Below are 16,884 nucleotides of genomic sequence, written 5' to 3' on the forward strand. Positions count from 1 at the left end.
GGGGAAGGCCCCGAGATCGGACGGATTCCCGGTGGAGTTCTATAGGAAGTACTCAGACCTGTTGGCCCCGCTACTGGTGAGGACCTTTAATGAGGCAAGAGAGGAGGGGACCCTGCCCCCGACAATGTCGGAAGCGACAATTTCTTTGATCCTAAAGCGGGACAAGGACCCACTGCAATGTGGATCGTATAGGCTGATCTCGCTCCTCAATGTGGATGCAAAGTTGCTGGCAAAAGTGCTGGCCACGAGGATCGAGGACTGTGTCCCGGGGGTAATCCACGAGGCCCAGACGGGATTTGTAAAGGGCAGGCAACTAAACACCAATGTGCGGCGGCTCTTAAACGTGATAATGATGCCATCGGAGGAGGGAGAGGCGGAGATAGTGGCAGCTATGGACGCGGAGAAGGCCTTTGACCGAGTAGAGTGGGAGTACCTCTGGGAGGTGCTGCGCAGGTTTGAGTTCGGGGTAGGGTTTATCAATTGGGTTAAGCTCCTTTACAGAGCCCCGATGGCAAGTGTAGTGATGAACCGGCGGAGGTCGGAGTACTTTTGACTGTACCGAGGGACGAGGCAGGGGTGCCCCCTGTCCCCCCTGTTGTTCGCAGTGGCGATCGAACCATTGGCCATGTCATTGAGGGAGTCTAATAAATGGAAGGGGGTGGTCCGAGGGGGAGAAGAGCATCGGGTGTCGCTATCTGCGGATGACCTGTTGCTGTACGTGGCGGATCCAATGGAGGGGATGGTGGAGGTCATGCAGACTCTAAGGGAGTTTGGGGAGTTTTCGGGCTAAGCTCAATGTAGGGAAGAGTGAGCTCTTTGTATTACAGGCGGGGGACCAAGAAAGAGGGATAGGGGACCTACCGCTGAGGAGGGCGGAGGGGAGCTTTCGGTATCTGGGGATCCAGATAGCCAGGAGTTGGGGGACCCTACATAAACTGAATCTGACGAGGTTGGTGGAGCAAATGGAGGAGGATTTCAAACGATGGGACATGTTACCGCTCTCGCTGGCGGGTAGAGTGCAGTCGGTCAAAATGGTGGTCCTTCCGAGGTTTCTGTTTGTGTTTCAGTGCCTTCCCATCGTGATCACTAAGGCCTTTTTTAAGAGAGTAGGCAGGAGTATTATGGGGTTTGTGTGGGCGAATAAGACCCCGAGAGTAAGGAGAGGGTTCCTGGAACGCAGTAGGGACCGAGGAGGGTTGGCGCTGCCAAACCTGGGGAGCTACTACTGGGCAGAAAATGTGGCGATGATTCGCAAGTGGGTTATGGAGGGAGAGGGGGCGGCATGGAAGAGGATGGAGATGGCGTCCTGTAAAGGAACGAGCCTGGGGGCGTTGGTGACGGCACCGCTGCCGGTCTCGCCGACAAAGTATACCATGAGCCCGGTGGTGGCCGCAACGCTAAGGATCTGGGGCCAGTGGAGACGGTACCGGGGTGCAATGGGAGCATCGGTGTGGTCCCCGATCAGGGGTAACCACCGGTTTGTCCCGGGGAAGATGGACGGGGGGTTCCAGAGCTGGCATCGGGTGGGGATTGGAAGAATGCGGGACCTGTTCATCGACGGGACGTTTGCGAGCCTAGGGGCACTGGAGGAGAAGTTCGAGTTACCCCTGGGAAATGCCTTTAGATATATGCAGGTGAGGGCTTTGTGAGGCGACAGGTGAGGGAATTCCCGTTGCTCCCGGCACAAGAAGTTCAAGATAGGGTGATCTCGGGTGTATGGGTCGGGGAGGGCAAGGTGTCAGAAATACACAAGGAGTTGAAAGAAGAGGGGGAAGCGCTGGTAGAAGAGTTGAAGGGTAAATGGGCGGAGGAGCTGGGGGAGGAGATCGAGGAAGGTAAGTGGGCTGATGCCCTAGGTAGGGTTAATTCCTCCTCCTCATGTGCCAGGCTCAGCCTGATACAATTTAAGGTGGTCCACAGAGTGCACTTGATGGGGGCGAGGTTGAGTAGGTTCTTTGGGGTAGAGGACAGATGTGAAAGGTGCTCAGGGAGCCCGGCGAACCATGTCCATATGTTTTGGTCATGCCCGGCACTGGAGGGGTTCTGGAGAGGAGTGGCGGGAGCAATATCTCAGGTGGTGAAAGTCCGGGTCAAGCCAACCTGGGGGCTAGCAATATTTGGAGAAGTGGACGAACCAGGAGTGCAGGAGGCGAAAGAGGCCGGCATTCTGGCCTTTGCGTCCCTAGTAGCCTGGCGAAGGATCTTGCTAATGTGGAAGGAGGCGAAGCCCCCCAGCCTGGAGGCCTGGATAAATGATATGGCTGGGTTCATAAAGTTGGAGAGGATTAAGTTCGCCTTGAGAGGGTCTGCGCAGGGGTTTTACAGGCGGTGGCAACCGTTCCTAGACTATCTCGCGGAGCGTTAGAGGAAGGTCGGTCAGCAGCAGCAGCAACCTTGGGGGGGGGGAGAGGGGGGACTGCCTGGGAGGGTGGATGAGCAAGAGACAACATGAAGGGTTGGGGAAACTGGCACGTACGGGTGAGGGCCAGTGTACAAAGCTGTGTAAATATATCATTTTGCCATGCATATATCTTGCTCTGCGCGGTTTCTCGGGTTTTTTTTGTTACGGAGGGGGGGGGTTATTGTTTGTAAGGGAGAAAAATTGTGTTAAAAAACTTTAATAAATATATTTCTGTTTAAAAAACTCTACATTCTCTCTTTCTACCTCACTAACATCGACCGTACTCATTCGATGTATGCCTTCTACCTCTTTCCGGAGCATCCTAATGACCTCCTCTGCGCCTCGCAACTGTGCCAAGCAGGACACGATTGCCATCGGCTTGCAAGCTTTCCCTGAGCTCTTCTTGTGGATCTCGCTCAGGTTCTCCCACCAAGTATGTCCTATACTCCCGGGACCTGTTTCCTCATTGCTACAGAATTTGCTTCCTTTGAGGTACTTCCTGATTTCTTCCTCCCATACGGGACATTGTCCTACTCTGCTGCTGCTGGTCGCTGCGACCGCAACGTCCTCTGGATTCATGAGGTGCTGCATTGCCTGTATTGCCATCTTTCTTATCTGGATGCTTCTTTTAAATTAGGAACAGGGGAACTAAGGCGGTGCTGTAAATACGGGTACGGCTTTCGCTAATTTCCGAAATACAAACTCCCGACAGTTTTGTCGCAACAAAAATCTATCAGTATTACCTTATAGCCCTGTTAGTTATGCATGCATTTAACACACTTCCGAATTGTGAGGATTAATCAGAACTGCATGAACACTTGTGGTTTTCTGTTCCCAATTGGATCTCTAATTCAAATTTTTGGGTTCTCCCGGAGTGGTTAAGCCACTTCTAGATCGGGTCCCGTCAGAATGTCGCCAGTAATATGTTGCTAACTTTTGGTTGGTTCAATTGGCTCTGTTTTATAACCTTTGCTCTCGAGTCGCCAGGTATCTTTATGATACCGCCACGAGGTTCAAGTCCAAGTAATGATCAATAACTCAACACACCGATTAGTAAGATTCAAATCAAAGCACATTTATTATACACAGTAATCGCTACTCATGCACAAATTCTATGTCTAAGCTACTTCTGCAACTAACAGGCCTATACTTAACTTCGGACTGGCCCACCAGGTCAGGGGAACAAATGGCCTTTCGTTCGGAATCTGCAACTGCGGGATTCAAAGCAGGTATGGACTGGTAGCTAGGAGCGCCTATCTCGTAGCAAGCGTTGACTTGAGACTTACTTCAGGGATGTGACAGCTTGGACCGTTCACTCTCAGGGGTTGCTTCGCGTTGCTGAGTGACCCGGTCAAGGAGAACGATTTGAACTTGGGGCTTAACTTTTATAGGCCCCAGGGGCTTCCCGCCTTTCGGGGCGGACCCTGTACCTGGTTCTAGGTGATTGGACTTTGTCCCAATCGCTTGGTTCGATTTCTCCAATACTGGAGCTGTTCCCTGATCGATGAGCGGTCCTGAGGTGTTCGTTAACCTCTTTTGTGTTGGCTCCTGCTGGCGCCGGGGAGTCTGGCTTAGTTTTGTGTGTCCCAAATGTTGCTATTGTTCCCGGGGATTGCTCATTAGTATGTAGATGGCTGCTACATTATTATGCTGATGGTCGCTGGTATCGATGCTGTCTGGGCTTTTGCAGAGTTAACTGCACAGCCAGCTTGCACCTGCTGGTTTCTGCCTGTGTTGGTTGAAGTTTCCTTCAGCCTTTGCCGTTCGCCATTTTAAATCGGGACTTGGCCAACTCAGGTGACTACAGTGCCCACACTGGGTGTATTACGGTGCGGTTGCCCAGACTGGGTATGATAAGTTGCGTGGGCCCAGACTGGGTGTATGATGGTGCGGGGCGCAGACTCGGTGTATTATGGTACGGGTCCCAGACTGGGTATATTATGGTATGGTGCCCAGACTGGGTGTAGTAAGGTACGGGGTCCAGACTCGGTGTATTATGGTACGGTGCCCACATTGGGTGTATTATGGCACGAGGCCCAGACAGGGTGTATTATGGCACGAGGCCCAGACTTGGTGTATTACGGTACAGGGCCGAGACTGGGTGTATTACGGTACAGGGCCTAGACTGGGTATGTTATGGTATGGGGCCTAGACTGGGTATATTACGGTACGGGGCTCCAGCCTGGGTGTATTACAATAGGGGCAAGACTGGGTGTATTACGGTATGGGGCTCCAGACTGGGTGTATTACGGTACGGGGATCCAGACTGGGTGTATTACGGTACGGGGCCCAGACTGGGTGTATTACGGTACGGGGCTCAGATTGGGAGTATTATGGTACGGGGCTCAGACTGGGTGTATTACAGTACGGGGCTGAGACTGGGTGTATTACGGCACAGGGCCCAGACTGGGTATATTACGGTACGTGGCTCAGACTGGGTATATTAAGGTAGGGGGCCCAGACTGGATGTATTACGGTACGGGGGCCTAGACTGGGTGTATTACGGTATGGGGGCCGAGACTGGGTGTATTATGGTACGGGGCCCAGACTGGGTGTATTATGGTACGGGGCTCAGACAGGGTGTATTACGGTACGGGGCCCAGACTGGGTGTATTACGGTACAGAGCCCAGACTGGGTATATTACGGTACGGGGCCTAGACTGGGTATGTTACGGTATGGTGCCTAGACTGGGTATATTACGGTACGGGGCTCCAGCCTGGGTGTATTACGGTACGGGGCCCAGACTGGGTGTATTACGGTACGGGGCTCAGACTGGGAGTATTATGGTACGGGGCTCAGACTGGGTGTATTACAGTACGGGGCCGAGACTGGGTGTATTACGGTACAGGGCCCAGACTGGGTATATTACGGTATGGAGGCCAAGACTGGGTGTATTATGGTACGGGGCCCAGACTGGGTGTATTATGGTACTGGGCTCCAGCCTGGGTGTATTACAATAGAGGCAAGACTTGGTGTATTACGGTACGGGGCTCCAGACTGGGTGTATTACGGTATGGGGATCCAGGCTGGGTGTATTACGGTACGGGGCCCAGACTGGGTGTATTATGGTATGGAGCTCCAGACTGGGTGTATTACGGTACGGGGTCGAGACTGGGTGTATTATGGTACACAGCCCAGACTGGGTATATTATGGTACGGGACCTAGACTGGGTATGTTACGGTGTAGGGCCCCAGACTGGGTGTATTACGGTACACAGCCCAGACTGGGTGTATTATGGTACGGGGCCTAGACTGGGTATATTACAGTACGGGGGCCGAGACTAGGTGTATTATGGTACGGGGGCCGAGACTAGGTGTATTACGGTACGGGGGTCGAGACTAGGTGTATTACGGTATGGGGCTCCAGACTGGGTGTATTACGATATGGGGCGGGGCTGGGTGTATTACGGGGGCCTAGACTGGGTGTATTACGGTACGGGGGCCGAGACTAGGTGTATTATGGTACGGGGCTCCAGACTGGGTGTATTACGGTACGGGGGCCGAGACTAGGTGTATTACGGTACGGGGCTCCAGACTGGGTGAATTACGGTACGGGGTCGAGACTGGGTGTATTACGGTACGGGGGCCGAGACTAGGTGTATTACAGAACGGGGCTCCAGACTGGGTGTATTACGGTACGGGGGCCGAGACTAGGTGTATTACGGTACGGGGGCCGAGACTAGGTGTATTACGGTACGGGGGCCGAGACTAGGTGTATTACGGTACGGGGCGGGACTGGGTGTATTACGGTACGGGGGCCGAGACTAGGTGTATTACGGTACGGGGCGGGACTGGGTGTATTACGGTACGGGGCTCCAGTCTGGGTGTATTACGGTACGGGGCGGGACTGGGTGTATTACTGTACGGGGGCCGAGACTAGGTGTATTACGGTACGGGGCGGGACTGGGTGTATTACGGTACGGGGCGGGACTGTGTGTATTACGGTACGGGGGCCGAGACTAGGTGTATTACGGTATGGGGGCTGAGACTAGGTGTATTATGGTACGGGGCGGGACTGGGTGTATTACGGTACGGGGGCCGAGACTAGGTGTATTACGGTACAGGGGCCGAGACTAGGTGTATTATGGTACGGGGGGCCGAGACTGGGTGTATTACGGTACGGTGGGCCGAGTCTGGGTGTATTACGGTACGGGGGCCGAGACTGGGTGTATTACGGTACGGGGCTCCAGACTGGGTGCATTACGGTACGGGGGCCGAAACTGGGTGTATTACGGTACGGGGGCCGAGACTAGGTGTATTACGGTACGGGGCAGGACTGGGTGTATTACGGTATGGGGCAGGACTGGGTGTATTACGGTACGGGGCCGAGAGTAGGTGTATTACGGTACGGGGGGCCGAGACTGGGTGTATTACGGTACGGGGGCCGAGACTGGGTGTATTACGGTACGGGGGGCCGAGACTAGGTGTATTACGATACGGGGGCCGAGACTAGGTGTATTACGGTACGGGGGGCCGAGACTAGGTGTATTACGGAGGGCCGAGACTAGGTGTATTATGGTACGGGGGCTGAGAATGGGTGTATTACGGTACGGGGGGCCGAGACTAGGTGTATTACGGGGGGGGGCGAGACTAGGTGTATTACGGTACGGGGCGGGACTGGGTGTATTACGGTACGGGGGCCGAGACTAGGTGTATTACGGTACGGGGCGGGACTGGGTGTATTACGGTACGGGGGTCGGGACTGGGTGTATTACGGTACGGGGGGCCGAGACGAGGTGTATTACGGTACGGGGGGGCCGAGACTAGGTGTATTACGGTACGGGGGCCGAGACTAGGTGTATTACGGGGGGCCGAGACTAGGTGTATTACGGTACAGGGGGCCGAGACTAGGTGTATTACGGTACAGGGGGCGAGACTAGGTGTATTACGGTACGGGGGGCCGAGACTAGGTGTATTACGGGGGAGGGGGGCGATACTAGGTGTATTACGGTAGGGGGGGCCGAGACTGGGTGTATTACGGTACGGTGGGCCGAGACTGGGTGTATTACGGTACGGGGGCCGAGACTAGGTGTATTACGGTACGGGGCGGGACTGGGTGTATTACGGTACGGGGGCGGGACTAGGTGTATTACGGTACGGGGGCGGGACTAGGTGTATTACGGTAGGCAGAGAGGGAGCCGGTGACCTTGGTGACTGTGCTGGCGCCCGCGGCTCCATTGGCAGCATGTACCTGGGAGTGAGTCGGGGTGTCGCGGCCGCGCTGTGGAGAGCATCCCCTCCGGTGCTGAGGTAAGAGTGTGTGGAGAGGAAGCTTGGCCTCAGCTTACAGGGAGATGGGATGCCTTTGTGTCTGACAGACTCCATATTCCAGTCACTTTCCCACTTTGATCCCCCTAGGGGACAAGATTATAAACCTGATGGTGCCATGAAGACAGAAGTGGCATGCCTGAGAGGCTCGGTAATTATCTGTCATGGTTGTCGAGTTAGTGTGGAAGGCAGTGTTACCTCAGGAATGAGCCAGTCAGACCCTCCAATTCTAGATCATTAACCTATCTCCATTGGCCTCCATTAGACCCGTTTTCCGTTGCCCCCAACAAAACACAAGTGATCAGTTGCAATCTTAATTTTTCAATCTCAACATTTTAACTAACCCAGCTAATTCCAGATTTCCACCAGAATTCTTGTGAAGCCAGTGCTTCCTGATTTCACTCCTAAATGACCAATTTCTCAGGTTCGGATTCTGCCCCTCTGGTATTGGATTGCCCCACCAGGGGGAACAGCTTCTCTGTGTCTTACCCTTTGGCTGGATCGGTATTGTTTTACATCAGGGAAAACGTTCATTTCCACAGCGCCTTTCACCAGCTCCTCTTGGATAACATCCAACAATCTTAAAACCTTTCCCACTGCACCTGCAAAATTCCAGGAAGTGGTTCACCCTTCGTCCAGACATCACCATCCTCAGCGTTTCCCATGATTGCAACGTCCGCCCTCCTGCTTTACATGTTGCCCCCTCAATGACATTCATAAATTTGCTAATAACATCCAGCCCCTGTCCAGCATTTCCTTTTACTCCAGGACTGTATGAATTCCATCCCATTAACTAATCCAGCAGCAAAATGCCACAGTTCCTTCCAATAAAGCATTGGCTTTGACGCTGATTAACCTACCTTTTAATAGAATCATAGAATTTACAGTGCAGAAGGAGGCCGTTTGGCCCATCAAGTCTGGACCGGCCCTTGGAATGAGCACCCTGCTTTTAAAAAAATAAAATAAAATAATTGTTATTAAAGTTTTCACAAAAGAGACTTCCAGGTCGCGGCGATGCGGAAGCTCCCACAGAAACGGACTTTTGGGCCCGCTAACGGAGCCCCAACGGACCCGTAAAAAAAAAAAAACCCGTGGGGAAGAATGGAGGAAGCCCCCTACAGCCCTGCATGGACCGGACCCGCAGTGAAACGGCAAGGAAAGCGGCCCTGGAGCAGCGGGAGAAGAAAGAAGAAAAAAACAAAATGGCGGCGCCCACAGACAGAGAGGAGATGAAAGAGTTCATCAAGGGCTGCTTCGAGGAGCTGCGTAAGGAGATGGTGGCGCCTATACTGGCAATGGTGGAAAAACTTGGAGCAACTCAGAAAGCCCAAGAGGTGAAGATTCAGGAGATCCAGGAAAAAGTGAGTGAGAACGACGACGAGCTCGTGGGCCTGGTGGAGAGAGTGGAGCGGCACGAGGCGCTGCACAGGACGTGGGCGGGAAGACTCGAAGAACTGGAGAACAGATCAAGGAGAAACAACTTGAGGATCCTGGGTCTCCCAGAAGGAATGGAGGGGGCCGATGCCGCAGCATATATGGGCACAATGATCGGGACGCTGATGGGTGTGGAGGCCCCCACGAGATTGCTGGAGCTGGATGGGGCGCACCGAGTGCTGGCGAGGAAGCCCAAGGCAAAAGAGCCGCCAAGGGCGATGGTGGTGAGATTTCACCGGTTTACGGACAGAGAGGGTCCTGAAATGGGCCAAGAAGGAGCGGAGCAGTAAGTGGGACAATGCGGAGATCAGAATATACCCGGACTGGAGCACGGAGGTCGCTAAGCGGAGAGCGGGTTTCAACCGGGCCAAAGCGGTGCTGCACCGGAAAGGGGTGAAATTTGGAATGTTGCAGCCAGCGCGACTGTGGGTTACACATAATGGCCAACACCACTACTTCGAAACGCCCGAAGAGGCGTGGACCTTTATATTAGCTGAAAAATTGGACTCTAATTGAGGGTTTGTGTGGGAGGGGGGTGTTTGAGGGGTGAAGTATGATGGTTGTTGTACATAGGGGGTCAACCAAGCGCAGGAAAGGATATATGGGCTGGGGGAGAGGGACAAGGCCATGACAGGAGCAGCGCCATGGGGGGGGCGGGGCAGGCTTTGGGAAGCGCGGGGTTTTTCCCGCGCGCGTCAAAAAAATAAATAAAAAGGGCGGGAAGGGGACAAAGGTATGTACATTGATTGGGAGAGTCCCACACGGGGGGGGGGTTAAAGGGATGGCGGGGGAAGCCGGGGTCAGCAGGTGTCAGCTGACTTACGGGAGGGATATGGGGGGAGCAAAAAAGCTAGACGGGGATCTAGCGAGAGGAGGGGGGGGGAAGGGTTGCTGCTGCACTGGCCGAAAGAGAACGGGACACAGAAGAGGTGGCTGGGACGGGGGTCCCCCAGCTGGGGGACTGGAGAGTGAGGGAGACGCGGACAAGGGACTGGCCCAGAAAAGGAGATGGCTAGTCGGGGGGGAAGGTGAGAGTCCCTCCAATCCGGCTGATAACGTGGAACGTGAGGGGCCTGAATGGGCCGGTGAAGCGGGCTCGAGTGTTCGCGCACTTGAAGGGACTGAAGGCAGATGTGGCAATGCTCCAAGAGACACACCTGAAGGTGGCAGACCAGGTCAGGTTAAGAAAGGGATGGGTAGGACAGGTATTTCACTCGGGATTGGACGCAAAAAATAAAGGGGTGGCAATTCTGGTGGGAAAGCATGTGTCATTTGAGGCCAAGACTATCGTAGCGGATAATGGAGGGAGATATGTGATGGTGAGCGGTAGGTTGCAAGGGACATGGGTGGTGTTGGTAAATGTATACGCCCCGAACTGGGATGATGCTGGATTCATGAAGCGCATGTTGGGGCGCATTCCGGACCTGGAGATAGGAGGACTAATAATGGGAGGGGACTTCAATACGGTGCTGGACCCAGCACTGGACCGCTCCAGATCAAGGACGGGAAGGAGGCCGGCGGCGGCCAAGGTACTTAGGGGGTTTATGGATCAGATGGGGGGAGTGGACCCATGGAGGTTTGCAAGACCGCAGGCCAGGGAATTTTCTTTTTTCTCCCACGTGCATAAGGCTTACTCCCGGATAGATTTCTTTGTTCTGGGCAGGGCGCTCATCCTGAGAGTGGGGGGACGGAGTATTCGGCCATAGCCGTTTCGGACCATGCCCCGCACTGGGTGGAACTGGAGCTGGGAGAGGAGAGGGACCAACGCCCGCTGTGGCGGCTGGATGTGGGACTGCTGGCCGATGAGGTGGTGTGTGGGAAGGTGAGGGGGTGTATTGAAAGGTACTTGGAGGCCAACGACAACGGGGAGGTGCGAGTGGGGGTGGTATGGGAGGCGTTGAAGGCGGTGATCAGGGGAGAGCTGATCTCCATCAGGGCTCATGGGGAGAAGATAGAGGGAATGGAAAGGGAGAGGTTAGTGGGGGAGATCTTGCGGGTGGACAGGAGATACGCAGAGGCCCCGGAGGAAAGATTACTTGGGGAAAGGCGACGGCTCCAGATGGAGTTTGACCTGCTGACCACGGGCAAGGCGGAGGCACAGTGGAGGAAGGCGCAAGGGGCGACTTACGAGTACGGGGAAAAGGCTAGTTGGATGCAGGCGCACCAGCTCCGTAAGAGGGCGGCAGCGAGGGAAATAGGGGGAATCAAAGATGGAAGGGGAGCCACGGTTCTAAGTGCAACGAAAATAAATAAGGTATTTAAGGACTTTTATGAAGAGCTGTACAGATCCCAGCCCCCAGGGGGGGAAGGGGGGATGAGGCGATTCCTGGACCAGCTGGGGTTCCCGAGGGTGGAGGAGCAGGCGGCGGTTGGTTTGGGGGCACCAATTGGGCTGGAGGAGTTGAGTAAGGGTTTGGGGAGCATGCAGGCGGGGAAGGCCCCGGGGCCGGATGTGTTCCCGGTGGAATTCTACAGAAAATATGTGGACCTGCTGGCCCCGCTACTAGTGAGGATCTTCAACGAGGCAAGAGAGGAGGGAACCCTGTCCCAGACAATGTCGGAGGCGACAATCTCCCTGATCCTAAAGCGAGACAAGGATCCACTGCAATGTGGATCGTACAGGCCGATTTCGCTCCTCAATGTGGATGCTAAGCTATTGGCGAAGGTACTGGCCACTAGGATTGAGAACTGTGTCCCGGGGGTGATTCACGAGGACCAAACGGGATTTGTAAAGGGCAGGCAGTTAAATACCAATGTGCGGCGGCTCTTAAATGTGATAACGATGACATCGGAGGAGGGAGAGGCGGAGATATTGGCAGCTATGGACGCGGTAAAAGCCTTTGACCGAGTAGAGTGGGAGTGCCACTGGGAGGTATTACGCAGGTTTGGGTTCAGGGGAGGGTTTATTAGATGGGTTAAGCTCCTTTACAGCGCCCCGGTGGCGAGCGTAGTGACAAACCGGCGGAGGTCAGAGTACTTTCGGCTGTACCGAGGGACGAGACAGGGGTGCCCCCTGTCCCCCCTGTTTGCATTGGCGATCGAACCCGTGGCCATATCACTTAGGGTGTCTCAGAAATGGAGGGGGATAGTCCGCGGGGGAGAGGAGCATCGGGTATCGCTATATGCGGATGACCTGCTGCTATACATGGCGGACCCAATGGAGGGGATGGTGGAGGTCATGCAGACTCTGAAGGAGTTTGGAGAGTTTTCGGGCTACAAGCTTAATGTAGAGAAGAGTGAGCTTTTTGTATTACAGGCAGGGGACCAAGAAAGAGGGTTTGGGGACCTACCGCTGAGGAGGGCGGAGAGGAGTTTTCGGTATCTGGGGATCCAGATAGCCAGAAGTTGGGGGGCCCTACATAAACTGAATTTGACGAGGGTGGTGGAGCAAATGGAGGAGGATTTTAAAAGATGGGACATGCTCCCGCTCTCGTTGGCGGGTAGGGTGCAGTCGGTCAAAATGGTGGTCCTTCCGAGGTTTTTGTTTGTGTTTCAGTGCCTCCCCATCGTGATTACCAAGGGCTTTTTCAAGAGAGTAGGTAGGAGTATTATGGGGTATGTGGGGGCAAATAAGACCCCGAGGGTTAGGAGAGGGTTCTTGGAACGCAACAGGGACCGAGGAGGATTGGCTTTGCCAAACCTAGAGAGTTACTACTGGGCAGCAAATGTGGCGCTGATCCGTAAGTGGGTTATGAAGGGAGAGGGGGCGGCATGGAAGAGGATGGAGATGGCGTCCTGTCAAGGAACGAGCCTGGGGGCGTTGGTAACGGCACCGCTGCCGCTCTCGCCGACAAAATACACCACAAGCCCGGTGGTGGCGGCAACACTAAAGATCTGGGGCCAGTGGAGAAGACACAGGGGTGCAATGGGAGCATCGGTGTGGTCCCCGATCAGGGGTAACCACCGGTTTGTCCCGGGGAAGATGGACGGGGGGTTCCAAGGCTGGCATCGGGCGAGGATAAGAAGAATGGAGGACCTGTTCATTGACGGGACATTTGCGAGCCTAGGGGCACTGGAGGAGAAATTTGAGTTACCCCCGGGAAATGCATTTAGATATATGCAGGTGAGGGCTTTTGTGAGGCGACAGGTGAGGGAATTTCCGTTGCTCCCGGCACAAGAAGTTCAAGATCGGGTGATCTCGGGGGTATGGGTCGGGGACGGCAAGGTATCGGAAATATACCAAGAGATGAAAGAAGAGGGGGAAGCGCTAGTAGAAGAACTGAAATGTAAATTGGAGGAGGAGCTGGGGGAGGAGATTGAGGAAGGGCTATGGGCCGACGCCCTGGGTAGGGTTAATACCTCTTCCTCGTGTGCCAGGCTCAGTCTGATACAATTTAAGGTGGTTCACAGAGCGCATTTGACGAGGGCGCGGTTGAGTAGGTTCTTTGGGTAGAGGATAGATGTGAAAGATGTTCAGGGAGCCTGGCAAATCATGTCCAAATGTTTAGGTCATGCCCGGCATTGGAGGGGTTCTGGAGAGGAGTGGCGGGAGCAATATCCCAGGTGGTGAAAGTCCGGGTCAAGCCAAGCTGGGGACTAGCAATATTTGGAGTAGTGGATGAGCCGGGAGTGCAGGAGGCGAAAGAGGCCGGAATTCTGGCCTTTACGTCCCTAGTAGCCCGGCGAAGGGTCTTGCTATTGTGGAAGGAGGCGAAGCCCCTAGCCTGGAGGCCTGGATTAACGACATGGCGGGGTTCATAAAATTGGAGAGAATTAAGTTTGCTTTGAGAGGGTCTGCACAGGGGTTTTACAGGCGGTGGCAACCGTTCCTAGAATATCTCGCGGAACGTTAGAAGAAGGTCGATCATCAGCAGCAGCAACCCTGGGGTGGGGGGGGGGGGGGGAACGAGAGACTGTCTGAGGGGATGGACGAGCGGGAGATAGCATGGAGTGTGGGGAGAAATGGTACGTGCGGCCAAGATCCAGTGTATAAAGCTATGTAAATATACCATCTTGCCTTGTATATATCTTGCTCAGGGAGAATATTTTGTTACGGGGGGGGGGGGGGGTTATTGTTTGTAAGGGGAAAAAATTGTGTTGTTAAAAAACCTTAATTAAAAAAAAAAAGTTTTCACAAAATATAAAAGGAACCCGATAGAACTAAATACAAAACAAAACAACCCAGTGCCCCCTCCCCCCTATACATAAATAATATATTAACATCCGCCGAAACACATAGCAAATATATACACCCCCTCAGATACCCCAGTATAAACAAACAAAAATAAAATAGAACACCCCCCCCCCACCCCACCGGGTTGCTGCTGCTGACCATTGTCTACCGTTCTGCCAGGAAGTCCAAGAACGGTTGCCATCACCTGAAGAACCCTTGCATCGATCCCCTTAAGGCAAATTTCACCCTCTCCAATTTAATAAACCCCGCCATATTGTTGATCCAGGATTGCACGCTTGGGGGCCTCGCATCCTTCCACTGAAGAAGAATCCTTCACCGGGCTACCGGGGAAGCAAAGGCCAGAATACCGGCCTCTTTCGCCTCCTGCACTCCCGGCTCCTCTGCAACCCCAAATATTGCGAGCCCCCAGCCCGGTTTGACCCTGGATCCTACCACCCTCGACACCGTCCTCGCTACGCCCTTCCAAAGTTCCTCTAGCGCTGGGCATGCCCAGAACATATGGGTGTGGTTTGCTGGGCTCCCTGAGCACCTAACACACCTGTCCTCACCCCCAAAAAACCAGCTCATCTTTGTCCCGGTCATGTGTGCCCTGTGCAGCACCTTAAACTGTATGCGGCTGTGCCTCGTGCACAAAGAGGAAGAGTTCACCCTCCCCAGGGCATCTGCCCACGTCCCCTCCTCGATCTCCTCCCCCAACTCCTCCTCCCACTTACCTTTCAGCACCTCCATCGAGGCCTCCGCCTCCTCCTGCATCACCTGGTATGTTGCCGAGATCTTCCCCTCTCCAACCCACACCCGAGAGCACCCTGTCCTGTACCGTGCGTGGCGGCAGCAGCGGGAATTCCACCACTTGCCGCCTGGCAAACGCCCTTACCTGTAGATACCTAAAGGCGTTTCCCGGGGGAGCCCATACTTCTCCTCCAGCTCACCCAGGCTCGCGAACTTCCCATCCACAAACAGGTGCCCCAACCTTCTTATCCCTGCCCTGTGCCACCCCGAAAACCCTCCATCTATTCTCCCTGGGACAAACCGGTGGTTCCCCCGTATCGGGGTCCACACCGAGGCCCCCACTTCCCCCCTGTGCCGCCTCCATTGCCCCAAAATTTTGAGGGCAGCCGCCACCACCGGGCTTGTGGTATACCTCATTGGAGGGAGCGGCAGCAGCGCCTTTGCCAGCGCCTCCAGACTCGTACCCTCACAGGATGCCGTCTCCAGCCTCTTCCATGCCGCCCCCTCCCCCTCCATCGCCCACTTGCGCACCATCGCCGCATTGGCGGCCCAGTAGTACCCACAGAGGTTGGGCAGCGACAGCCCCCCCCCCCCCCATCCCTACTCCGCTCCAGGAACACCCTTCTCACCCTCGGAGTCCCTCGCGCCCACACAAACCCCGTTATGCTCCTATTGACCTGCCTAAAGAAGGCCTTCGGGATAAGAATGGGGAGGCACTGGAACAGGAACAAAAACCTTGGGAGCACCGTCATCTTGACTGACTGCACCCTACCCGCCAGGGACAGCGGCAACCTGTCCCACCTCTTAAACGCCTCCTTCATTTGCTCCACCAGCCTCGTGAAATTAAGTCTATGCAGGGCCCCCCAGCTCTTGGCCACCTGGACCCTCAAATACCTGAAGCTCCTCTCCGCCCTTTTTAGTGGGAGCTTGCCAATCCCCCTCTCCTGGTCCCCTGGGTGAACCACAAACAACTCACTCTTCCCCATGTTGAGCTTGTACCCTGAGAAATCCCCGAACTCCCTAAGGATCCTCATTACCTCCGGCATTCCCCCCACCGGTCCGCCACACATAGCAGCAAGTCGTCTGCATAGAGCGACACCCTATGCTCCTCCCCACCCCCCACCAGACCCCTCCAGTTCCTCGACTCTCTCAGTGCCAGGGGTTCAATCGCCAGCGCAAAGAGCAGGGGGGACAAGGGACAGCCCTGCCTCGTCCCTCGATGCACCCGAAAGTACTCAGACCTCCTCTTGTTCGTGGCCACACTCGCCATCAGGACCTCGTACAACAGCCTAAGCCACCTGACGAACCCCTCCCCAAACCTGAACCTCTTCAGCACCTCCCACAAGTACCCCCACTCGACCCTGTCGAAGGTCTTCTCAGCGTCCATCGCTGCCACTATCTCCGCCTCCCCCTCCCTCGCCGGCATCATAATAACGTTCAGGAGCCTCCGAACTTTCGCGTTCAACTGCCTCCCCTTCACGAACCCCGTCTGGTCTTCGTGGATGACATAGAATATAGAATTTACAGTGCAGAAGGAGGCCATTCGGCCCATCGAGTCTGCATCGGCTCTTGGAAAGAGCACCCTACCCAAGGTCAACACCTCCACCTTATCCCCATAACCCAATAACCCCACCCAACACTAAGGGCAATTTTGCACGCAAAGGGCAATTTATCATGGCCAGTCCACCTAACCTGCACATCTTTGGACTGTGGGAGGAAACCGGAGCACCCGGAGGAAACCCACGCACACACGGGGAGGATGTGCAGACTCCGCACAGACAGTGACCCAAACCGGAATCGAACCTGGGACCCTGGAGCTGTGAAGCAATTGTGCTATCCACAATGCTACCGTGCTGCCCCGTGACCTGCGGTGCACAATCCTCCATTCTCGTGGCCAAGACCTTCGCCAGCCTTGGC

General features: G+C 54.9%; 1 protein-coding gene across 1 annotated transcript in view; it reads left to right on the forward strand.

The window, feature by feature from the left end:
• Positions 1-7,502: 7,502 nt before the first annotated feature.
• LOC140389676 (D-beta-hydroxybutyrate dehydrogenase, mitochondrial-like) overlaps positions 7,503-16,884 on the forward strand; it is a 29,060-nt gene continuing 19,678 nt past the window's right edge. Inside the window, exon 1 of the mRNA XM_072474026.1 lies at positions 7,503-7,652. Within this exon, the coding sequence (XP_072330127.1) occupies positions 7,588-7,652 (65 nt within the window). The 5' untranslated portion in view covers positions 7,503-7,587. The remainder of the gene's footprint in view (positions 7,653-16,884) is intronic.

This window comes from Scyliorhinus torazame, chromosome 14, assembly GCF_047496885.1.
Source record: "Scyliorhinus torazame isolate Kashiwa2021f chromosome 14, sScyTor2.1, whole genome shotgun sequence".
NCBI classification, from domain to species: Eukaryota; Metazoa; Chordata; class Chondrichthyes; order Carcharhiniformes; family Scyliorhinidae; genus Scyliorhinus; species Scyliorhinus torazame.